Raw genomic sequence first — 25102 nt, 5'->3', positions numbered from 1 at the left:
TTTTTTTTTTTTTTTTTTTTTTTTTTTTTTTTTTTTTGTCAAACTAATTGCTCTTTGTTTTGAATTGTTTTGACAGGTTTTGCGATGGTTTGTTTCAAGCAAGCTTTCTCCTCTTCCGGCGACGAGCAATTGGTAATTCTTGACGATCGTCACCAACCGAATGACAAAGGAACTGTCTTGACGATTTATGCCCCCCTTATCGGTTCTTACGCAAAGCAATGGCCACGTCTCACGACTCCGAATCGCATGTCCGTTTGGTCCCACGAGCATCCTCATAATAAGTACGAGTACGTGTATAGCTTGCGAGCATCAAATCATAAACCCGACAGATCCTTGCTTCCGGAAGAGTCAAGCGGTCCGAGCCTTCTGCCGACTTTGGGTGGCAACATCGTGGAGGGAAAAGTCAAGTGGGGAGATACTCTCGAGCTTTCCAGCGGCTTTCAATTCTTCAAAGGGTACTGGGAATGGACCGAAGACGTTCTCAGCCGTTGCCAGCACAAGCTAAAGTCTGCGAAGATCTACGATTCTGTATATGCTTCCCTTTTCACGTACGACTACAATTCCGAAATCATGAAGGCGTTCTTCGAGGCATGGTGTCCGACTACAAATACCCTCTTGACGTCTCCCGGAGAAATGTCTATCTCTTTATGGGATTTGCACATCCTCTCCGGGCTACCGTTAACCGGGCTTCTTTACGATGAAGTTGTCCCTGCCTCTCAAGAACTCATTGGTACCGATGCAAAGGGTGTTCGATATTCTCACCGTTCCTGCCGATATCTATTCCATGTCTACCACTTACTTCGGAAGCGCTCTAAAGATCCTTCCTCCAACGTCTCTGTCGAAAGCTGGATTCAGTTTTGGTCGAAGAAGCAGAAGAAGTACACTCAACCTCCTCCACGCAAAGAAAAGAAAAGTGTTCGCCCCAAGTCAACTCACAATCCTTCCGGCAATATTGAAGCACATGCAAAATGGATCAACATTGAAGAAGCTGTGTTTTCGAGCATTAGCGTTGATGTCGAACTGAGGTCCGAGACATACTTGGCGGCCCATTTGGCTTGTTGGCTTTGCACCTTCGTTCTCCCTACTGATGATGTAGGCATGATACGTCCTTCAACGTTCAAGATGGCTAGCATAATGGCGAGTGGCGAAGAAGTCTCTCTTGCAGTTCCTGTCTTAGCAAGCATCTTCAACGGCATAAATAGGATTTCGAGATCCTTGAGACCCCATCAAGAGAACTCTCCGTTTCCTATTCACTTCGTCTATAGTTGGTTGGCGCTTTATTTCAAGACCCATTGTCAAGTTCTGCAAGGCGTAGCCGTCGATGGCCCAAAGATGATATCTTATTCCGGAGAAGGAAGCGCTAGATACTACACTCCCGCGGATGCACGCAAACGGATTCACAAAGGAGATCTTATGTCTTGGACTTGCACCACGATCCCTAGGAGCGAGTCTTCTTTATATGTTGATGATGGAACAACAAAAGGGTCCGAGAGAAATTATTTCATCGCCATTCGCTCGAGCTATCTCTCCTTGCGGCGTGGTAATCGTTTCGTTATTGAGCCATATAGTCCTCATCGGTTTAGCCGTCAATTTGGGTTTTACCAAGATGTGCCTGGAGTACTTGATGAAGACGTTCGCGAGGCTTCTTTAATAGATGGACTCCGTTATTGGCGTCTATGTGTTTTGCTCGAGTCCATGTCTAAAGTGATATTTTCCGTCATCCCTCAAAATTCGAGAAAGTTTCACACGGACGGCTATAAAAGATGGTGGACTAAAGCTTACGGAACTTATCTTGAAAATAAAGTTGCGAGTTTGGTGAACTTGGAGTTAAGTAAGATTCCACTTGAAGACAAAGAAGATGAGGCAAGAAATAGTCTCGGCAATCTTTCTCGCGGAAATGTGCTCCAAACCAAAAACCCTCCTAGAGATATAAAGAAGAGGAACGTTTTGCCTCCGTCGGATGAGAGTGACGATAGCCACATAGAACGTCATTGGAAAAGGCCGAAGAGGGACCCGCAATCTTCAAAACCACAAGATCTTCATATTGATAACAGTGTGGACAGTCATTCTCGAACAAATGACACTTTTGCTGAGAAGGTTGCACTTAACACTTTCCCTTTTTTTTTTTTTTTTTTTTTTTTTTTTTATTTTATTTTATTTTATTTTTTTTATTTTTTTTTTTTTATTATTTTTTTTTTTTTCTTAATGATTTTTTTTTTTTTTTTTTTTTTTTTTTTTTTTTTTTTAGTTGGAAAACGAGATAATTAACGTTGATGATCGCGAGGAATCTCAAGCTAGTCATCACTCAACTGCCAAGGCTTGCTCAATGGGTGCAACTTTGTCGCCGACTGCTTTAATGCCTGCCAGAGCATCCAAGATGAAAGAGACTGCGAAAGGGTCGTACAATGGTGCTTGTTCAGTTTTTGTGGGTGAAAATTTTCTGAAAAATCACAAGCGGGTTTTTCTTCGCCAATTATGGCAAGATCTTCGTGCGAGGATAGTACGGACTTCAATTGATTCCATCTCGTCTATTCAAGAAGATGTCCAATTAGTTCTTGGAACCATGAGGGATCTTGGTGATTTCGACATATCTTGCATAGAGGAATCATTGAAGTCATTATTTTCCCAGGCGACGGCTTATGATAAGGTGAGGTCGTCGAACTCTGAGAAGACATCTAAAGAGATTCTATCACGACAATTAGATGAGGCTAAAGATCGTTTGCATACTACTCAAGCTAGAGAACACAAAGAGACTCTTCAAGTTCAAGTCACCAATAGTGATTTGGAGAGTGTCAAGAAAGAGCGTGCTGCTTTGAAGGTGAGGGTGGGACAGTTGAGATCATCATTAAAGCGACAACGAGAACTCCTTCATACTGTTCAGACTGAAATTCGTGAGATTAACGAAGAGATTGCTGCCATTGAAAATACATCCCCTTTAAGTGATGATTTGGTAGAAGAATTGCGCGCTTCTGCCGAGCTTTTAGAAGATGCCAAAGAAAAGTTGAATGATTTAGACCCTTTCGCTTGAGCTAGATTTAGATTTTTTTTTTTTTTTTTTTTTTTTTTTTTTTTTTTTTTAGAGGAGAGGACTGAACTTAGAGAATATCTAAGCTGCCTACGTACCCCGAGTGGGATCAAGTCATAACGTAGTTCAAGGCAAAAAAAGATAGATTTTTTTTTTTTTTTTTTTTTTTTAGAGGAGAGGACTGAACTTAGAGAATATCTAAGCTGCCTACGTACCCCGAATGGGATCAAGTCATAACGTAGTTCAAAGAAAAAAAAAAAGATAGATTTTTTTTTTTAGGAAAGGACTGAACTTAGAGAATATCTAAGCTGCCTACGTACCCCGAGTGGGATCAAGTCATAACGTAGTTCAAAGAAAAAAAGATAGATTTTTTTTTTTTTTTTTTTTTTTTTTTTTTTTTTTTTTTTTTTTTTTTAAGAGGAGAGGACTGAACTTAGAGAATATCTAAGCTGCCTACGTACCCCGAATGGGATCAAGTCATAACGTAGTTCAAAGAAAAAAAAAGATAGATTTTTTTTTTTTAGGAAAGGACTGAACTTAGAGAATATCTAAGCTGCCTACGTACCCCGAGTGGGATCAAGTCATAACGTAGTTCAAAGAAAAAAAGACACCCTTGAAAAGAAAACTGGAAAAGACTAAATTGCCCCTATCAAGTCAAAAGTTTTTTTTTAATTTAAAAATAATTATTCTATAAAATGAAAAGCTTAATATATTTTTTTGTGAAATAAAAATATAATATATTATTGTGTTTTTTCTATTTTACAGGCCATATAAATATTTTTTTAATTTAATTTTCATTAATTTTCATTTCAACTATAGAGAAATGTTTTTTTTTCCAAATTTCCATAAAAGAAATAAAGACTTTGTTTCTTAAAAAAAATTAAAGTTCGATAACAACTATAATATAATATATTATATAGAAAATAGTAATATAATAATCATAATTAATGAAATGTTAAAGATTTTCAAATTGATTTTTAAAATCGAATAAATTGTCAATAGTACAATAACTAGTATTATATACCTTTTGTGCTGTAAAATTAAAGAAAAAACGATGATATATTATATTTCTCATGTTACAAAAAAGTACATTAAGCTTTTTATTTTATAGAATAATTATTTTTAAATTAAAACAAGAACTTTTGACTTGATAGGGGTAATTTAGTCTTTTCCAGTTTTCTATTCAAGGGGATGATGTGCTAATTTCATACCATTAGGGGGTCATGTGCAAAATGTCAAAACCACACGGGGGTTATGTGCCTAATTTCATACCATAAGGGGGTCATGTGCAAAATGTCAAAACCACAAGGGGGTTATGTGCATAATTTCAAACCACAAGGGGGTCATGTGCAAAATGCCCAAACCACAAGGGGGTCATGTGCAAAATGCCCAAACCACAAGGGGGTTAAGTGCTATTTACCCTTAATATTATTTGCTTATATTGTGATAGTTTTCTGACTTGAGCGTCGGAGGGCGTTAGCAAGGACTCTCGGCATTCCCGATATTGGGCTTGAAGATTCCCGGACTTAGGAGATCTGTGGGCTTCAAGACCATTGGGCTGATCCAACATTTTGGAACAACATTCTCGATATTGGGCTTGAAGATTCCCGGACTTAGGAGACCTGTGGGCTTCAAGACCATTGGGCTGATCCAACATTTTGGAACTGCATCAGAGGGGTTTTTATGTAAATAGATCTTACCCCAAGGGTGGATGTAATTTACCTGACAAATTGGAAGAACGACTGAAAATCAAGCTTCTAGAAGTGAAGGGGCATTATTGTCAATAATTCACATCTTCAATAGCTCCTTCTAGAATACAAGTACTTTTGCAAAAAATTAAAAGAAAATAAAATAAAGACTAATATCATAGTAATTGTCAACCTATTATTGGCGATTGTAACTATGTACAAGACTTTGATGCTATTAACGTATACAATTGGTTGAAATAACATTTATGAGAGTTTGACAAATATTTCATCTCAAAAATTCAATTTTAAATGTGAACGAATAAATCATATTCCTTCTTGTATTCAAATTTTCTATTTTATTTATTTGAAATGACCAAGTTAGCCCTCACATAAATCCACCTTAAGGAAAAATGGCCAACTTACGGTCACTCACCTGATGTAAGGCCAAATTATATATATAAAAAATTTCTTATATTTGAGTAATTACAACAACACCCCTTAACTATGTATTGTCATACACATCTACCCTTACGATTTCAAATTTACACACTGAAAGAAGTTTTTCGTTAGACAATACATAGTTGAGAGGTGTGATTGGAATTACTCAAACTTAAGGGGGTTTTTCATAAAACATGACCTCAAGGGGTCGGCCGTAATTTGCCCAATAAAAATTACACCAAAAATTCCAACGCAGAAGAAAATTAGCAGAACTAAGACAATTAAAGTTAGATTATAACATGTTCATGTCATAAAAATCTTTTTACATTAATCTTCACAAAAGAAAATAAAAAAAGAGCTAATAAGTTAGCTAATCAGATCACAAAAACATTCCCACGTTTCGATCGACAAAAATTAGCACAAAACACGTGTTTTAATTAATTAACCTCCGTTATTTTTTCGACTCCAAGTCTAATAACCCGAAAAGAAAAGAAAAAAAAAAGGTAAAAATCATACCTCTCTTTAAGTAAAACTAAACTCCAATTCATTTTTTATGCCGTATTTACGTTTGCCCTCTGCATAATAACAAACCTCCTCCTATTCGCTCCGCCTCCGTTTTCACTTATCTTAGCCAAGTGGGCCATACGCCTTTTCGCCGACTCAATGGGGCCCACCTTCTCCTCACCGGGGCCCGTTTCTTGATCCTCGTCAATTTCGACATATTTAACTGGGCTTTCGATATTGCTTTCCGTATCCGAAATTCGAACTATTTGCTTCAATATTTCAACCACTTCACTCATCTTCGGACGATCTTTGGCACTTTTGACCAAACAATTATCGGCTAATTTTGCGATTTTACGGGCTGAAATCAACGAGTATTTATTTTCGAGCCTGGGATCGATAATCGTGGCGAATTTCCGGCTCTCGATCGGATGTTTTCTCACCCATTCGAGCAATTTTTGCTCCGGTTTGGGCCGATCCCTCTCTAGAGATTTCCGGCCCGTCAGTATTTCGTATAGTACTACTCCGAAACTCCATACATCGCTCTTTGTGGTGAGGTGCCCCGTTTCTATGTAATCGGGTGCAGCATATCCGTATGTTCCAACAACCTACAAAATAAAATAAAATCTATAAAATTAAATTAAATTAAAAAAAAAAAAAAAGAAAAAAGGTTCTATGTTATTGGATGTATATTTAGTCCAATCACACTTGAGATTATTTTAATCTGATTTTGGCTAATCTGGCTAATAACCAAACGAGAGCATTAATTAATATAGGGCAAATTACGGCCAACCCCCCTTAGTTATGGTCAAATTACGAAAACCCCCCTCTTGTTTGGGTAATTACAGCCACCCTCCTCAACTATGTATTATCTTACGAAAAGACCCCTCCAGAGTTAAATTTAGGGATGTTAATTCGATAAAACCGAATCGAAATTTTAGCACGCCAACATCTTCTACCGTTACCGAACTGAATATACGATTTGGTTCAGTAAATAACCGAATTACATAAATTTTATGTAAAAATATTTAAAAGGAGGGGGGTGGCTGTAATTACCCAAACAATAGGGGGTTTTTCGTAATCTGGCCATACCTCAGGGGTGGCCGTAATTTGCCCATTAATATAACATGTTTATTATGCTATATGTTTTATCAAAGTGAAACTAAACTTACTGCAGTTGAAACATGAGTATGTCCGGCGGCGGGACCCTCTCTCGCGAGCCCGAAATCCGAAAGCTTCGCCTCGAAATTATTGTCCAATAGCACGTTTGATGATTTGAAATCCCGATATATAACCTACAACCCCCATTGAAGTACACAACATTAAGCATCAAGTACCACTCGTTGTAATTTCAAGCTAGAGCTCGTCACAAAGACGAGAGAACAAATCAATGCAGCATGTATAAAGAATCTTCACTACTTCGAAAGAATCGAGTAAAAAAAGAAAAAGAGTATTTTTACAGCTCCGCCCACGAAATCTTTCGAACAACAATAAATAAAGCCGAGCGATAAGAAACACGAGAACTAACTCCTAGATGTGGAAAAAAACCCGTATTCAAGAATTAATAGTGAATTTGTTAAATATCGGGGATTTAAAAAAAAAAAAGAAAAAAACCTGGATTTCCAATTCTTCGTGAAGATAAGCTAATCCTTGAGCAGCCCCGATTATTATATTTAATCGAGAATCCCACGATAAAGCCGGATAAGCCTTGTTAAAAAGATGATCTTCCAAACTTTTGTTTTGCATGTATTCGTATACTAGTAGCCTCTGTATACCTCTATCTCCATCGACTGCACAATATCCGATAAGTTTCACGAGATTTGGATGTTCAACGACGCCTAAAAATTGCACTTCTGCCACCCATTGTTTATGGCCCTAAGAATGAAATCGAATAAAATAGAATCGACATGAGTTCCAAAAACAGAGTCTTTAACCAAATATTTGAAAAATTCACAAAGCCCGGAACACGATTCAATTACCGCGGTAACACATTTATATTACCTGCGTAAGAACTCTCTAAATAGGAAAAAAGAAGAAGTTATTTTACTCGAGACTTGGATGACTTCGAAAATACAAAAAAAAAAAACGCACTTTATGAAAATATTAATCGCGGAATGTCACATCGATCGGTATCTACAAACAATACAAAATTTAAGGGCTCGTTCTTCTAATTAAGCGATTCACAACCGAAAGTTCATATGTGAGCTGAATTAGAAACAAAACTTAGTTTACAACATATAACGAAAGTACTCGTCCCTTTATTTATTTTTTGTATCTATAACGTAAAACCGCAAAGAACACTACATACACTAGTGGAGCCAAAATTTTAAAGTTCGCAGGGGCCGAATGCATTAAAACTTTTTAGATTTTACACAAAAAATAGGGATTCGAGAATTGTTGGGGGGAGGGGGCCATGGCCCCCTCTGACCCTATGCTGGCTCCGCCACTGCTTACATGTAGACTCAAATTGCAAGAGAAGTTAAGACCTTTAAAATGAACCAAAACCCAAACTCAATCAAGAAGGTCGAAAACGGAAACCCCTCAAGCAAACGATCGATAACTAATTTGACCGATTATGTATCAACAAAAACTCAATTAAAAAAAATGCAGAAAACATTACACACAATTGTAAGCAAGAATCAAAAAAAAAAAAAATTCACCTGTTGGCCATCTCTGTTGAGTTTCTTGATAGCAACAATAACAGAGTCACCCTTTTTGCCACCAACGGGGGCGATGGCCCCCTTGTACACACACCCAAAACCACCCTCACCAATTTTCAATAACCTGCTGAAATTATTAGTCGCCTGCCTCAGCTCGGCGAATGTAAAAACCCTCAAATTATGGGCTTTTTCCTCGTACAGCTCAGGTATACTCCGAGGTGACGTGGCAGCTGCAGAGCCAGAAGATTTTGTAACCCTCTCCGTTTGTGATGACGTGTCTTTGCTCTGGGTTTTCAGAATTGGCGCTGATTTTCGGACACCGCTGCTTTTGTTTCTATCCTTAAAATAATAGAAACACTTCATTTTTTATTTTTATTTTTATTTTTATTTTTTTGCTTCAAGATTCAATCTTTGAACTGGAAAAGAGAAATTAAACATGAATTAATGAGAACCCATTTGATTAAATTAAAATAAAAATAAAAAAATTAAAAAAAAAAAAAAGGGAAAAGGGATGGCAGAAAGCTCACCGGAGAAATTTGTTCTTTGAGAAGAAAATCAGAGATTGGTTGAAAAAAGAATTAAACTGTGTGTGTGTGTGTGTTTTCTTGATAGAGATAAAGTTGAGGTAGGAAAATTAATGCATAATGAGTAAAGATAGATAGAGAAAAGCTGGCGAAGATCAATAAATGCTTTGTTTGGCAATGGATTTGTTTCTGGTTTTTGTTCAACCGATTGGACTCTTCAACTTTCAACACGGTGCAACATTTTCTCTTCTTTTTTCTCTCTCTCTCTCTCTCTCTCTATATGTAAAAAAATATATTTGATTTTTTTTTTTATTAAAAAAGTTATTGCTAATTGGCATATGTACTATGTATAAATACTAGTAGGGGAAATCAGAATGGAATTCCCGAATGCCGCCAATTGGAACCGTATTTTTCACTCCGATTTTTGAAGTTTTGATTTCCGAATTTATTTGGAATGACATCAAAGTTGTATGTAAAACTACTGGAAATAGCGGCCACATCCTTGAGGTAAGGTCAAATTCCGAAAAAAATGTCATGTTTGGATATTTACAATCAACTCCCTTAACAGTGGATCGTCTTATATGTCCATCATTGAAGTGTGAAATTTAGTGAAATCTTCTAGATTATATATTCTCCAGTTTGTACCTGTTTTACCTTATTAGAGCTCAACATTTTAAAACAAGATGATCATAAGATGTTTCGCTTAGGTTGTAAATATTATATTGTGGTGCATCAGGAACTGCATTTTTGCACAAAACGAGTACAAACTAGAGAGATTTCCACGGAATCTATAATTTTCTGTTGAATTTGGCAACATAAAGATGGACGTGTAAGAAAATTCATATTTGAGGGGTTATTGTAATTACTCAAAAAGAAGGTTTTTTTCGTAATTTAATCTTACGTTGGGTTGTCATAATTTACCCATAATTGTCTATGAAACTTTTTTATTAAAAAAAATCTTTCTAATTGGCATATTTATGCATTGACTAATAGATTTTGAGGGGGTTTTATTGAAGAAAAAGTTTGATTTTGTGGGTGATGAAAAATTAAAGGGGGGTTTGTGTGATGACGTGGCAGAACTAGAAAAAGAAGAACATGGACGATGATGTTTCCTAGTACATACAAATCATTTTCAAGCTGTAGAAAGAAAGATTATTCCACACCTAGTTCTTTGAAAAATTATCAACGGTCACAAAAATTCAAAATTGGAGGGCTTTATTTCTTGGAGTTAAAGAAAAAGAATATTTATGGTTAAAGAGTCATTAAAAAGAAATAGAAGAAAGTAAATAATAATTGAAAATAAAAGTTATTACATGTTTAAATGGGCTAAATAATAATAATTTAAAAAATTATACGGAAATTACATTTTTATAGTTACATAAATTTATAATTAGATAATTTTAGTCACTCAATTGAAAATTAAAATAAATAGCATTCCTTTGAACAAAGAAGGCCTAAAGTTATAATTTATAAGAAGATGTATACACAATCTTTTATCTCCATGTAAATATAAAAAGAGAGAGAGAGAGAGAGATTATGCCTTGAAATTCTAGAGTGATATAATATAAGGAAATATGATAATATGATTTTTTTAATTTATTTATCATTATTTGGTAAAAGGATTTTAATATTAATATATTATATTACTTAAAATGAGGAGTGTGAATATGATTTTTTTAGTAAGTATTTAGTAAAAGGATATTAATATTACTTATTTTATGTTCATTTATCAGTAATTATTTTTTAATAAATAGCAAAAAATTAAGTAACCAAATATTATTGTAGATGTATTTGTGATGTGCAAGTTTTTGTCTAGGCAGGAAGAGTGTGACACGACTCAAAAGTCTTGCTAAATTAATTTTTTTGGGATTTGCTTTTTACCGTTTGAAAAAGGCTATTTACCGTTCAAAGATACTCTCTCTCTCTCTCTCTAAAAAAAATTGCTCTCAAGACGATTTCTTCACAAATCATTCTTATTGGTGTGATATACGAACATAAATGAGTTCATCGGATGAAGATCGGGATAGCGAACACAGCGAGGTAAAAATTCCGTGTTTTCGATCGAAAAAAATGGGCTAAAAATTCAAAAGCCCAACTTGGGCGCCCGACAGTGCAGTGCACGCCCATGTTGGGCGTGCAGTTGGCTGTTACACGCCCATTATGGGCGTTTGTAGGCCAACTGCACGCCCAACATGGGCGTGCACTGCACTGCCGGGCGCCCAAGTTGGGCTTTTGGGTTTTAAACCCTTTTTTTTTTTTTTTTTTTTTAAATCAATTTTTTTACATTTTTTTCAGGACGATACGTCTACATTTGAAGTTGATCATACCGATTATTTTACCACTACTCAGTTGTTTGATTCGAAGGATGAGGTAGTGGTTTGGGTGAGGTTCGTTGCAAGAGGTCTTTTTGTGAAAATAGTAAAAAGAAGCAGTCCTAAAAAAAAGATTTTTTTGACTTGTGACCTATTCGGGGAAAAACGAGAATGTCCATCAACTAATCCAGAAGCGCGCCCGAGAAGGACCGGTAGCAAAAAGATAGGCTGTGGTTTTTATATTGTCGGAGAGCTACGATGGGATGATAAATGGGAGGTCAGAGTAATATACGGGAAGCATAATCATGTTCCGATATACAAGTCCGGGCATGGGATGAGTGCATTGTCTCAGGAGGAGGCGAAGATCATTAGTGATCTGTCACAAAGTCATGTGCCGCCCAAGAAGATTTTGGCTAACTTGAGACAAAATGGTTTGGGCCTCGATGCTTATTCAAAACAAATATACAATCAGAAGGCGAAATTGAAAAGACTATCTAGGGGTGACCGTACAGTGATGCAACATTTGATTGGGTTGCTTGAGGAGCATAACTATTACAAGTGGTTCCGTACTGATGAAACTACACATGCAGTTACTGATTTGATGTGGGCTCACCCTCAATCTGTGGAATTGTTAAGTAAGTTTCCGTACGTATTACTACTTGACAGTACTTACAAAACAAATCAGTACAAATTGCCTTTGTTGGAGATTGTTGGTGTTACTCCTGTCGGGAAAAATTTTACTGTTGCAGTCGCATTTTTGCGCCATGAAAATGAAGACCATTACACATGGGTGTTGCAAAAGCTGAAGAGACTTTTCCCCCCTCAGACTCTACCTAGTGCCATCGTGACGGATCGAGAGTTAGGGCTCATAAAGGCGCTAGAGAATGTATTTCCGACCGTACCTCATCTCTTATGTCTTTGGCACATTAACATGAATGTGGGGCGTCGTGCTTCAAGATGTCTCGGCAATAGTAGGCGTCGCGGCACGGCTTTTGTAGTTGGCGTGTGGCAAACTTTGGTAAAATCAGTGTCTGAAGAAGATTTCGCCAGGAATTACACAGCTTTGACGGACGAGTACGCGAATTATCCAGATTTGATTGAGTATCTCCAATACACTTGGCTCGTATACAAAGAGAAATTTGTAAAAGCATGGACGGATCTAATTTTCCATTTGGGTAATACATCGACAAGCAGGTATTTATTTATAAGTGGTTAAATACATATACTTAACTTACTGTCATGTAGTTTATTGAAACATAGCATATTCTAAACATATTAGGGTGGAGAGCAACCATAGAGCATTGAAGAGATGGTTGGAATCGTCCACGGGTGGCTTCGACACATTTTGGGCACAGTATCACTCAATGATGAAAGATCAATTTAACGAGATACTAGCAGATGGCTCCGCTCTCTCAACCGGCTCGGTACTAGGATCTACACGGACGTGGGTGTGGTCTAGATACCACGGCAAATACTCCGGATCCGACTCCCAAGCTGGACGCGCCTTCCGACCATAGTAATCTCGACTAAGCATGTGCGTGTGGGGGATACTCCACATCTGATCGCCGGGCTCATAGTTAACCTTGTAAGATGCTATTTTTCTCTCCCTCTTAGCACCTTTTAGCGGACGAATTGGGTCCGCCGGTTTAATCTGCCGAAACCCGAACTGACGCAAAACTCTATCGGGCATATAAGGCTCAACGGTATCCATCCATCGAATAGTCCCGTGATGAACCGTCTTTCCAACTTCAGATGCCACTTCCAATCCAAATGGCGTCCAATTCACCTACATTCATTTAATAATACACATATATTAATAAGCATAATTAATATAAAATGATGTATCGAATCGAGACGTCTACGATTATATAATACACATAGATACTTACATCTGACGGACGCATCGAATCGAGACGTCTACGATAATCTACAAGTATATCCTCGTCCTTAGGAATATGATGTATCACCTGCCACCGTTTACACCACGGCTCTCCCGTAACATGTGCGTTAACCATCGGAGGCCGGAAACACGGAAAATACTCATATATCCAACACTACAATACGGGAAATAATAATACGGCATAATTAATAAAATATGCAACAACAACAACAACAGCACCAACAGCAACAACAACAACAACAACAACAACAACAGCACCAACAGCAACAACAGCACCAACAGCAACAACAACAACAACAACAGCAACAACAACAACAACAACAACAACAACAACAACAACAACAACAACAACAGCAACAACAACAACAACAGCAACAACAACAACAACAGCACCAACAACAACAACAACAACAACAACAACAACAACAACAACAACAACAACAACAACAACAACAACAACAACAACAACAACAACAACAACAACAACAACAACAACAACAACAACAACAACAACAACAACAACAACAACAACAACAATAATAATAATAATAATAATAATAATAATACCTCTAATAGTGTCAGACATCCAGCAATCTGCGCCGCCTCAGCTCGCGTAGCCATGCCCAACTGTCGGTACAGATAGGCCAATGTAGCCGAACCCCAAGAATACTCGCGAATCAGATTGATTTCCTCTAACAGTGGGAAAAAATCTGCTCTGACCTTCGATCCACTCTTATCCACGAACAACAACTTTCCGAGCAAGTATGCAATATATGCTCGTACTCGATACGCGGAAGGAAAGGTAGAATTGTCGCCATATTTCACCTCCAAATCATCTAACCGGGGTCCGCCACCATACCACCAATGCTCCATAAGTGCGGGGTCGACTCCGAAAGCTCTCGCACCAAGCTGGATCGCGTCGGCCTTATCCATCCAGACGTTAGGGCGAGTTCCACTAACTCGCAAACCCATGATGAAATGCACGTCGTGCAGGGTAATTGTCATCTCACCGAATGGCATGTGAAAACTGTTGGTGTCCGGCTGCCACCTCTCAATAAAAGCCTCTATTAATGGGTTATTGTGCTGAGGCAGCGAACAATCACGCAAGTGATACAAGCCGGTACTCTCAAGTAGTGAGACACAATCATCGTCGTCGGGGCCCGGCCAAGTACACTTCGCGTGCGACCGTAATTTAACCATATGTCGTCCCTGTTCAAGATATATTCATATATAAGTATACCACAAACAAGTGTAAATATTATAAACAAAATTTATTAATATTAATAAGTATTACCTTTCCCTCCCAAATGTCGTAGGCAATATGTGCTCCAAAACTTGGAATCAAGTGAGCGTATTTAGGTCCACCGGGTGTCTCACCGGTCAACATCCAAGGTCGAGAAGGAAGTTTTTTTCTCGGAGCGGTGCGGGACCTCGAGGCAGGATTAGAACCACCGAAAGTACCACCCATCGGGACAGGAGGCGGAGTCGGAGTCGGAACATACTCGTAATCGTCATCGGATGGAAAATCCGGCACCGGAAACTGATACTTCTGCTGAAAGCGTAGTTGTGGATCGTACTCGTACTCCTGCGGCTGCATATATGCATCCATGGGTGCATCCATCTCCTGCTCGGCCTCTGTCTCTGTCTCCTCCTGAATCATCGTACGTGGGGGTACAAAAGCACCAGTGCGTTCCCCACGACGTTTAGAACTAGTCACATTTCTATTATGTGTCCTTCCCTCCCGTTCCGCAGTAGTCTCCACCACCGGATCTGCAGGAGGACGAATCAGGGGTCCTTTCCCTTTTCCGAGTCCGAATTTTTTCGCCCAATTAGACATCCTGTAAACATAAAATTATATTAAATTTACTAACTTATTTTAATTCAGAAAAAAAATATTTCTTTTAAATCAAAAAAAAAAAAAAAAAAAAAAAAAATAAAAATATTTAAATCGAACGCCCGGTTTGGGCGTTTCCCGGCCGAACCGACGCCTGGACCGGGCGCCGGTTCGCCCGGGAAACGCCCAAACCGGGCGTTGAAACACTCATTTCACGCCCAAACCGGGCGCTGGCAGCATGAACGGACGCCCACTTTGGGCGTCGGTTCATGCAGCCAGCGCCCGGTTTGGGCGTTTGGCTCTAACATCCGAAAAATTCAAAAGCCCTACAAATCGATTTGTAGGGCTTTTAAACATGAAATTGGTTGCAAAATCGAGTTACCCATTGCATATAACACATGTAGGTGTTGAAATTACCTGAAAAAATCGAAGCCCAAGCTCGATTTTGGTTGATTTCGAAATTTTTCGAAAAAAAAAAATTTTCTGAAATTTTTGGAATGGGGGGTAATTGGAGAGAATTTCGAATTTTAGGGGTTTTAGAGAGATAAACTGTTTTTTACTTTGAACGGTAAATAGCACTTATTAGCCCGTAAAGAGCATTTTCTATTTTTTTTATTGATAAAATTCTCTAGTGGTTAGGTTGTGGACTTGACTAGGCACCAAAACTATATAAAAGCTAAATTTATTTTAAATAGTTCATAGGTTTTTAGATTTAATAAGTTTTAAAAAAATGATAAATTGCTAAATTTTATTTTTAAAATTAATTATGTAATTTATTAAATAGCTGATAAACTCTTAGAGGATCGTATGGTTAATTAAAAATATAATAGGGTCATATGTACAAAGTTCAAACCTTAGGGAGTTAAGTGCTATTTAGCTTTTATTTTAATTATATGAAATTAAGCCTCTAAATATTTGTCAACACTACCAAACAATTGACTCAAAATTCGTTCTTTTTTTATTTTTTAAATTAAATAAATGTAACTTAGGCAAAATATCTTGGATGTCTACATCTTGTAATTTGCATATTGTGGCCACTAATCTAACTATAAACCACTAATCAAATTTTGTATGCCCTATCAAAATAATATGGAATAATTATGCATCTAGAAAAAATAGATGCTTGATCTATATACTCAACATTATTTAAAAAGATTAATTGTATAAAAGAATTTATTTAAAGAGACATTAATTGGTGGAATTAAAGAGCGTAAAGTCTAATAACTCGAGTCTGATTTTATCTGCCAAACATTTTCTAGGTCGACACTGTCAAATAAGATAAACAAATATCGATTATCTAAATAAATTATTGAATTATTGATGGGCTAAGGCCCAATTAAATCAATTAATCTCAAATAAAATTAGAAAAAATAAAATAAAATATTTATCTAAATAATTACGATATTGGGCCGCAGCAAAAAAGCCCAATAAATGAAGCAAAACAGCCCTTTAGGGCTACAAATGCAGGCCTTTTGTCACTATATATATAAATTTTACCAGTAAATAGGTTGAACGAATTAGCTTGCAAAATCTAGGGTTTTGCCGTTCCTCCTCTGAAATTGAAGCTCTGCTCCAATGGTATTCTCTCTCTTCCTTAATCTCTCTCTCTCTCTCTCTCTCACGCACAAACACACATTCTGAAGCATAAGCTGCTACTCTGTGATTGAAAATGCTGTTTGGTAGTGACGTCATATTTAATTTTGTATTTATTCGATGCGATAAAGATATTTGATTTTTTTTTTTTTTTTTAATATTGCTTGATAGTTTGTTAAATTTCGACATCTCTCAATCCCAGATGCATATTTTGTTTTTGCTAGAAATGATTTATTTTATATATGATTAATTAATTAATTAATTTGGTTATTTGCCTATGGAAATGCTGCATCTATGAACTAATGGTGGTGAATGAATTATTTCATATAAATTCATTATTTTGATTGAAACAATTATTGAATTCAACTTGTAGCAACTAACTAGAAAGTGCTTTTTTTTTTTAATTGAAAATTACAACTCATAATTTAAAGATCTTGATATTCAGCTGTTCATATTCTTGGTTTATTGCTGTATAATCATTGCATTTTATTTGATTTGTGTAGGCTAAAAGAACGAAGAAGGTCGGGATTGTTGGGAAATATGGTAGGTTATCTATCTTATTTCTATTACTACCCGTTTTTGAAATTAATTATTGTCTGGTAAATGAATTTTATTTAAATTAAAAATTACATTGGCATTGTTTGATGTGTTTTTCGTTACGATTCAGGAACGCGATATGGTGCTAGTTTGAGGAAGCAGATCAAGAAGATGGAAGTGAGTCAGCACAGCAAGTACTTCTGCGAGTTCTGCGGAAAGGTAACGACTTTTGAAGTGCTTTTATAAAGTGATTAATATTAATTTGTTAGTAGGATTATGATGGTAAATCGAGTACTTAATTGGCAACTGTTTTAATTACAGTACGCGGTGAAGAGAAAGGCAGTCGGAATTTGGGGCTGCAAGGATTGTGGCAAAGTGAAAGCTGGCGGTGCCTACACATTGAAGTAACATTTTTTTTATAACAATATTTTAGTTTATTTATATTTTTATTAGACGCATTAATTCATTTTCGATTTTGCCTAATTATGTTTTTTTAATTGTATTGCAGCACTGCTAGTGCTGTGACGGTGCGGAGCACAATCAGGAGATTGAGGGAGCAGACCGAGAGTTAAATTTTCTGTCTGGTTTTTTGTGTTCGGGGTTTTCATTTTTGTGTTTTTTTTGGAATATTTATTTTCGACTAAAGAACTCTAGACCTATGCATTTCAATTTCGTGTATTTTCTACAATATTTAACAGATATTTTCGAGGAATAGTTTCTGTTTTGATATTTGTTCTACTTCCGGTTTTGTGGTTGCAATACTTTCGATTAGTTTGATATGATTGTGCAATTCGAGATGAAGTTAAACTGTGGTATGGATTTCTATTACATCCTCAATCAAATTAAAACATACTTACCATGAAAATCGATTGTTTTTTTTTACGTTTCTTGTTTGCTACATGAACAATAAAAAACCAGTAGCTGGACATCTTTGATTGCTTGTAAAAACTATTCAATAACTAATTGTTCACATTATTCATGTCAAGAAAGATCGACGTCCTTTCCAGTAAACTCAACGGTAGAATTCAACGGTAAATTCCGGGTTTATCCTATTATTGACAAGTGTACTTCTAATATATTTCTCAATTATTAAAAAGAATTAAAATAACAATTATAATAAAAAAAAAAAGTGGTCTAGTGTTATATATGAAGTATGCAGTCAACATTAGTTGCCTGAATCGCAAGAGGCTTCCCCTTATGCATATATAACGACGATCAAGTACGCGATAAAGCATTAGCAAGCAATTCACGTTGCGTTAAATAAATCAGCTTTTACATGCCCTTTGAATTTAAATAATGAATGTTCATTACAGATGCGACTGGCTACAACTGGCTTCTCCATCAAACGAGCAATTTCGACATATTGAAAAGTTGCTGCATCTTTTTTTTTTCTTTCACCTGCCATTGTTCACAATCTACTCATACATCACACGCCACACGAGAGAAGCATCTGATTGGCGAATAATTAAGGGCTCGATATAATTTGGAAACTTGTTCGTCAAGTCTTGTGGAGCTTGAAGCCAAAAACTCTCGGCACATAGTCCTGTGTTGGCTTCTGTGGCTTGAGATGTCCATAAGTCATCAAGAAGAGGTGAGGGAAAGTCGTTCCGAAGTATGCTCCATCAATATCTATTCGAGTCAAGAAAAAGTCAACCTAATAAAAATGGAATCTGATGTTCGACACAAATATGGTTCGGTACAATTACCGGTTAAATCTAATCAAATGCTCTAAATGTTAAATGCACCACAATCAAGACTAGGAATCGGTAATAATAAATTGCCTCAATGGGTTCGTAAATGATAATTTCAAGAAATTCCATTTCTGCCTACCTCTCCATGCAAGTACCTAGGTTATTTTAGCATATGTGTCTACGTCTTTTCTATTTTCGTTGAAATCGGAGTCTTGTTTTTCCATAAAAGATTAATGAAGGTTTTGGCTTAATCTTTTGAAGCAGCAGATGAGACAAAAATTGAAAAAAATGTAGATTATTGGGAATAGGAAAATTATTTAGAGGCACGAGTAAGAAATGCACCCAAAATTAAAATATGAAAATGAACGAGATAATATATATTAAGGATACTGCCTTGGTACTTGGATCGAGGATAGTAAACATCTTCACACTTGGGACAGTAAATCTTTACGGTACTTGAGCGTGGGATGTCCGACTGTCCAACGGGAAGACAAGGCTGTCCACAGCAGTAAACTCTCGGACATCTTCCAAAGTCATAGTTCTTGTACTTCTCTAACTGTTAGGTCAACAAGTTAATCGAGATTTAATGAACTAAAAGAAAATGTAGCCAACTCAAAATAAGGATGAACTAATGGTGTTTACCATTGCAGCCATTCCCTTGGTTGTTAAAATGTATCGGACATGAATAAGGCCATAGAGCATTTCTGCAGCTGATTCAATCAATTCGTTCTGTTCCTCGGTAAACACATCACCTGTGCACGCCGATGAATGAAATGTTATTACAAATATAATTCTTCTTGAAGAAGGGGGAAGACAACAGCTAATACTGAACAAAATTAATAACAATTAAACAATGTGCTGCAACAATGAGTAAACCCCACGGCAAAACATAAAGAATTACGAAAACTAAGCCAATTTCACGATGAAAATGCTGAAATGGTGTGTAGCAAATAGAGCGGGAGCTTGTTAATCAAAGTAGTAGTAAAGCAGAAAACGTTAACACTACTGTTCAAATATTAATACATCCGTTTTGAGAAGATATATTGATTCAGAAACACCAACTAGTAACTTTTGTTACAAGAGACTCGAACAATCGATTAAAAGCCATCGATAGTACTCATAAAAGTAGGGCAAATGCATTCTTTATTTGGTTGGTAGACAAATATAGAATTTGACTGATAAGGTTCACAAATGGAAACGAGAGTATCAAATACAAAGATCCTGAGGCAGTTATTCACCACCGCATCAGATTACGTCGCTCATTATTCATTATTGATTTAGTGAATTTCATAAAAAAATGACAAATCTTCTCTCTTATACCCTTAGGCCCCGTTTGGTTGCCAAGATAAACTAAGATTAACTAAATAGTTGGAGTTAATATGATGTTTGGTATCCCCAATAAATTGCCGGGTCGACCCGCCAAAATTATATAATCATCGCTTATCTTGCCTTCTAGGGAGTTTTTTTTGTTGGACGTGGTGAGCTCCAATAAAATAATTGGGTTTCATTAGATTATTTAATCTTATATTGGCTAATCTTATCTTGCCAACCAAACGGGGCCCTAAAGAACTTTGCACTTACTGCCACACCAGTGGCCAAACAAGTTTAGTTTTGCCAAATGTAGCAAGAAAACAACATATTTCAACGACTAACAACTCGAGGACGCCATTCATATTGGTCAAGAATACAAGAGCGCTTACCATGAGAAGACTCAACATCAAGAATCAGGTCCACCGCATATTCGTAATACGGTATTTGACTGCTTAACCCACAGAGATTAAAATCATCTTGAATATATTCATCATCAACTTCACAAAAGAACTCGTTTCCACGCAAGTTGCAAAACCAGGAAATCCAAGATGTATCGTCTCCATCAGAACCACTGACATCAGACTCTTCACTGTCCGTTTCAGATTCATCTGCAAAATAGATACAATTAGCAATCTATAGTTTCTGTTTAACTTGTGGCACATCACGTATATGTACCCTGTTTTGCAATTTTAACAACCGTGTACGTATAAACAGAACAAAATCAAAATACGAACTCCACCACCCTCCCAAAGCCACGTTACATTCAAATGCTGAAGAACTTCACGAAAGACGAAACCATCTATAATCGTAGTCACAAATTAACAGCCCATACAGATCAATTAAGCCACTAAAAAATAAGAAACACGGATACTTCAGCCCAAAATTCTCAAAAGCAACAGAAACCCACAAAACATTAACACATCCAGATTTTTTTTTTAATAATATTCAATCATAAAAAAACCTAATATCCATACATTGCACCATAATTGACTGACACAAAGTGATTCGCAGCACACGAACTCAAAAAAAAAAAAAAAAAAAAAAAAATCGGATTGATTTCAATTACCAAATTGATTCACTTTACAAATCCAAAATAACAATTCAATTTTTCTTTTTTTTTTAAATTAACAGCGTACCCTCGGAAACTTTGTTCTTGTTGGCAGTGGATGAGGGGAGGATGTTCCGGTGGTCAGTATGCTTAGCAACGGCGGAGGGTACGGCGACGGCGACGGCGGAACCCTTGTTTCTGGAGGTGGAAGGGGAGGACTTGTCGAAGTGTTTGTCCAATACATCGTTGATTCGCTTTCTTTCAAGCATCTCTCCACCCTTGGATGAAGCCCCTCCGCCTCGATCTCTGTACATATCCGTATATATATATATATATATATATTCAGGAAAAAAATACACAGTACGAAGATAGCGAGACGAAGAGAACTAGGGTTTCTCTTTCTATACAGATTAGAGAGAGAGAGAGAGAGAGGGCTCAGGCCTCAGCTGAGATGGGCGAGTGTTTTTTTTTCCATTTTCATTTTTATGTTTATTTTCTTTTTTTGTGTTGTTTTTTCTGATGGTTTTATTTATTTATTTATTTATTTATTTTTATATATAGGGAAAATTATAGTTTTCACCCCTTAAGTTTGTACTTATTCGATATTTGGTCCCTTATGTTCATAAAAAATACATTTGATCCGTCATATTTCAATAATTGAAGATTTTTGGTCCTTTAGGTCAATTTATCGTTGGTTTGTCAGTTAAATAAACGATGGACACATACTTGATTCTGTTAATATAACAAAAAATGTTATTTTTTTGAAACATAAGGGACCAAATGTGTTTTTTGTGAACACGGATCAAATGTGCAGTCAGCGAAAACTTGAGGGATGAAAACAAGATTTTACCCTATATATTATTTTGATATTTTCATAGTGATGATTATTGGACAATTACTATTAATTACAAATTTAAGAATGAAATAAATATTATTAATAATTTTTGGGTTTGTAAATGTTATTTTGGACGTGTTCTTAACTATTATTTAATTTACTTTTTGAAATAGTTATGTTTGTACCTTACTAGTTTCGACATTTCAAACATATTTATATAAATTGCTATGAAAAAAAATATATATTTTATTTTAGACAAATAGTATACCAAAATAAACCGATAACGAATTTTTTCGGTGGAACAATTTAAATAAATTGTCATACCAAAATAAACCGATAACGAATTTTTTCGGTGGAACAATTTAAATAAATTGTCATACCAAAATATCGATAACGACTAATGACAATGGACAATGCCTACTACTCCAGCCCGATTCACATTCGGTTCGATTAAATAATATTTAGAACTCGTCTCGATATCATATCAAACAAAACTTTCAAAAAAGCTCGACAAAAAATGCTTCAATTGAAACGAGTGCAAGAATAAGCACAAACGTGATCGACTGTAGAATTTCAAGAATGCTGATCGGTGCATCGGCGTTTAGTAAAACGATTTCATTAAATATATAGAAACATAACGAGGAAGACATCCCCGTTATTTATGTCGGGAATTTATGAGCTAAACTAATAAATAAAAGAGCAAAATAACCGAAAGTTGTGTGACAAATTGAAACCTTCTCTTCATGCACTAAAAGTTAACAGGCAAATACGAAAAACCCAAAGTATTACGAGAATAGAGACCGGCTCCGATTGCGCTCCAGTCGAGCTTCCCTCTGTCACAACCAAGATAAGAAAAATAAATAAATAAATATCGAATAATTAAAATAACAGAATAAAGATGCACAAGCAAAATATTTTTTTACGAAGTATGTGTACCTCCTTTTTCTTGCATTCCTTGTACATGTCGAATTGTTCTTGGCATTTACTCTTGTCAGTGTTATATAACTCTAAGCCTGCAATAAGTTTAAAAAGTTTCGATACCTGATAATTAATCTGGAAAGTTCCGGAAAAACAAAGTCAAACGAACCAACGGTTCAACAGAACTTCAAGCAACTATAAACTTCATATGATAAGAAAAACGCTAAATGCTTCATACTTCTTCATACAACAACACTTCGTAAAAAAATCACCGACGCCACTAAAAACGAAGAAAGTAAATAACAAGAGCACCAATAGATAAATTTTCTGTACATAAAGCTATAATCATGGTCTCTTAGCCAATCTACACGTAAAAAGACGCTAACGGTCGGGTTCTAATTCAATTGTTCTTCCTCCGATTATAAATTAAACGAGGTCGATTCAAAAATAAAGTAGCACCTAGATTAACAAGCCCATACGATGAAAACTTCAATTTTTTCCCCAAACAAATCCAGTTAAACCTTTATAAATTAATTCAGTCGGGACTAACAAAATTCTATTAATTTAACAAAATATTAAATTATCGAATTAACAATTTAGTACATTATTTAAGCGAAATTATTAATTTATTCAATTACGAATTGAGCATCACTTGTAAGCTAAATTCTGCATTATGTCAATTCAAAATAATTTCAAAAATTTCAACTGAAAACCTAATTCTTAATAGAAACCCAACTAATTACAGATTTTCTGTCAGCTTTTCTAGTTTAATTTTAGGGTTTTTCACAAATTCAAGGAACCCTAAAATAAAATTGAGCATTGAAACAGAACAAAAAAAGGGGGCAAAGAGATTACATTTAAGGGAGGCGGAGTAAGCAGGGTAGCAATCGGAATCGGAGATACGAGCCGCACTCGGATACGCCGCCGTTTGATCTTTCGCCGGTGCCATATCTTCAATCCTCTTCGTTGATCTTCTTCTTTCTTCGGCAACAAGTAGAAATTTTGTTTTGTTTTTTAATGAGAGAGAACATATATATATAAAAGCCCACAAGGTTTTATTTTTTATTTATCATTAGCCCAATAATTATTTGGGCTCTCTCACAATAATAGTTTTGGGAGTTATTTTCCTTTTATTTTGAGATTTCGGGTTTCGGATTTTGAGATTTTGGGTTCGGTTTCGGTTTTAATTTTGATTTAGGTTTCGGTTCGATTCGGTTTCAATTTGTTTTGAGAGATAGTTTGAAAATGAAAGTATTGTTTGTCTATAATTTTAGATTAGATGATATACACGATAGCAGTCAAATCATGTTTTTGAAAAAAATGTAGTTTAGAAGAATAATCGAAAAATAAAGTTTGTTTGAAGGGTTTTATTTTAATTTTGGGTAAATTATGGTCATCCCATAAGATAATGTCAAATTACAAAAACTTCCTCATGTTTGGGTAATTACAACCACCCATCGGGCCTCAACTATGACTCTTCTTATATTTTCACTCTTGTGGTGTCAAATTTAATGAAATCTTCTAGATTATGCGGAATATTCTCAAGTTTGCACTTGTTTTACCCCATTCGAGTTCATGACTTATAAATACCAGATTGTAGTGCATCAAGAACTGCATTTTTGCACAAAACGAGTATAACATAAAGAACATATCATAGAATCTAGAAGATTCTGTTGAATTTGGCACCCTAAGAATCAAGAATGAACGTCTAAGAAGATTCATAGTTGAAGGACAGTTGTAATTACCCAAACATTAGTGATTTTTTGGTAATTTGACCTTATTTCAGGGGTGATAGACCGTAATTTACCCTTTAATTTTAATCTTATGTCGTTTAAGTCTCGTGAAAGCTGCTGTTATCTTTCGGGAAAAATACAGTTTTCATCCCTCAAATTTATACCTATTTCACATTTGGTCCCACAAGTTTACAAAAACCACATTTGATCCCCCAAGTTTACAAAAAACCATTTGATCCCTTATGTTTAAAAAATTCATCACTTATAGTCACTTTCGTCAATTTCCCATTAAAACTAACGGAATCAAGCGTGCGATAACGGCCTTAACAAACGAACTAATAGTAAATTGACGAAAATGACAAAAAATATTAAATTATTAGAATATAAGAGCCAAAATGTATTTTTTTGAATATAAATAATCTAATATAAAATGTGTACAAACTTGAGGGACGAAAACTGCTTTAATTCTGTAGATTCATTTTTCCCCTCCCCTCTCTGCCTTTCTAACTTTTGGTAAAATTCTTTAACTTGTTGGAAATTGAAATAGTTATGGC

At 36.0% G+C, this 25102-nt stretch overlaps 6 protein-coding genes across 8 annotated transcripts; 3 read left to right on the top strand and 3 right to left on the bottom strand.

The window, feature by feature from the left end:
• Positions 1-37: 37 nt before the first annotated feature.
• LOC148765266 (uncharacterized) lies at positions 38-3084 on the top strand. The gene is made up of 2 exons (XM_088814006.1): positions 38-2097; positions 2249-3084. The coding sequence occupies exons 1-2, from the start codon at positions 85-87 to the stop codon at positions 3026-3028; spliced, it is 2793 nt and encodes a 930-aa protein (XP_088670132.1). The 5' UTR covers positions 38-84; the 3' UTR covers positions 3029-3084.
• Positions 3085-4615: 1531 nt separating this feature from the next.
• On the bottom strand, positions 4616-9159 carry LOC105952355 (putative serine/threonine-protein kinase PBL19). Of its 2 annotated transcripts, XM_088813555.1 has the most exons (6): positions 8840-8983; positions 8313-8728; positions 7267-7527; positions 6825-6947; positions 5668-6260; positions 4616-4747 (listed from the first exon to the last, which is right to left on the bottom strand). In XM_088813555.1, exons 2-5 carry the CDS (start codon positions 8673-8675, stop codon positions 5703-5705), a joined length of 1305 nt encoding a protein of 434 aa, XP_088669681.1. In that variant the 5' UTR covers positions 8676-8728; positions 8840-8983; the 3' UTR covers positions 4616-4747; positions 5668-5702. The 2 variants fall into 2 exon arrangements, with proteins under 2 accessions (XP_088669681.1, XP_088669680.1); XM_088813554.1 differs by lacking the exon at positions 4616-4747 and having other exon boundaries at positions 5415-6260; positions 8840-9159.
• Positions 9160-10834: 1675 nt separating this feature from the next.
• Positions 10835-12364, top strand: LOC148765265 (protein FAR-RED ELONGATED HYPOCOTYL 3-like). Its single transcript, XM_088812724.1, has 2 exons — positions 10835-10876; positions 11132-12364. Exons 1-2 carry the CDS (start codon positions 10835-10837, stop codon positions 12362-12364), a joined length of 1275 nt encoding a protein of 424 aa, XP_088668850.1.
• A 3954-nt stretch (positions 12365-16318) lies between these two features.
• LOC105952452 (large ribosomal subunit protein eL43) lies at positions 16319-17813 on the top strand. Of its 2 annotated transcripts, XR_016029938.1 has the most exons (6): positions 16319-16460; positions 16979-17018; positions 17143-17231; positions 17334-17416; positions 17521-17705; positions 17745-17813. XR_016029938.1 is itself a non-coding variant. In XM_012976005.2 (5 exons), the coding sequence occupies exons 1-5, from the start codon at positions 16458-16460 to the stop codon at positions 17582-17584; spliced, it is 279 nt and encodes a 92-aa protein (XP_012831459.1). In that variant the 5' UTR covers positions 16319-16457; the 3' UTR covers positions 17585-17813. The 2 variants fall into 2 exon arrangements, 1 of the variants encoding a protein (XP_012831459.1); XM_012976005.2 differs by having other exon boundaries at positions 17521-17813.
• Positions 17814-18181: 368 nt separating this feature from the next.
• On the bottom strand, positions 18182-21580 carry LOC105952453 (casein kinase II subunit beta-1). The gene is made up of 5 exons (XM_012976006.2): positions 21151-21580; positions 20404-20622; positions 19346-19455; positions 19094-19259; positions 18182-18641 (listed from the first exon to the last, which is right to left on the bottom strand). Exons 1-5 carry the CDS (start codon positions 21374-21376, stop codon positions 18511-18513), a joined length of 852 nt encoding a protein of 283 aa, XP_012831460.1. The 5' UTR covers positions 21377-21580; the 3' UTR covers positions 18182-18510.
• A 917-nt stretch (positions 21581-22497) lies between these two features.
• Positions 22498-23836, bottom strand: LOC105952387 (Cox19 family protein (CHCH motif)). The gene is made up of 3 exons (XM_012975929.2): positions 23671-23836; positions 22834-22910; positions 22498-22730 (listed from the first exon to the last, which is right to left on the bottom strand). Exons 1-3 carry the CDS (start codon positions 23762-23764, stop codon positions 22683-22685), a joined length of 219 nt encoding a protein of 72 aa, XP_012831383.1. The 5' UTR covers positions 23765-23836; the 3' UTR covers positions 22498-22682.
• Between the last annotated feature and the right edge of the window lie 1266 nt (positions 23837-25102).

This window comes from Erythranthe guttata, chromosome 14, assembly GCF_056151865.1.
Source record: "Erythranthe guttata isolate IM_541 chromosome 14, IM_541, whole genome shotgun sequence".
Lineage (NCBI taxonomy): Eukaryota > Viridiplantae > Streptophyta > Magnoliopsida > Lamiales > Phrymaceae > Erythranthe > Erythranthe guttata.
Note: the sequence above shows the minus strand (reverse complement) of the source record. Positions and strands in the feature narration are given on the sequence as shown.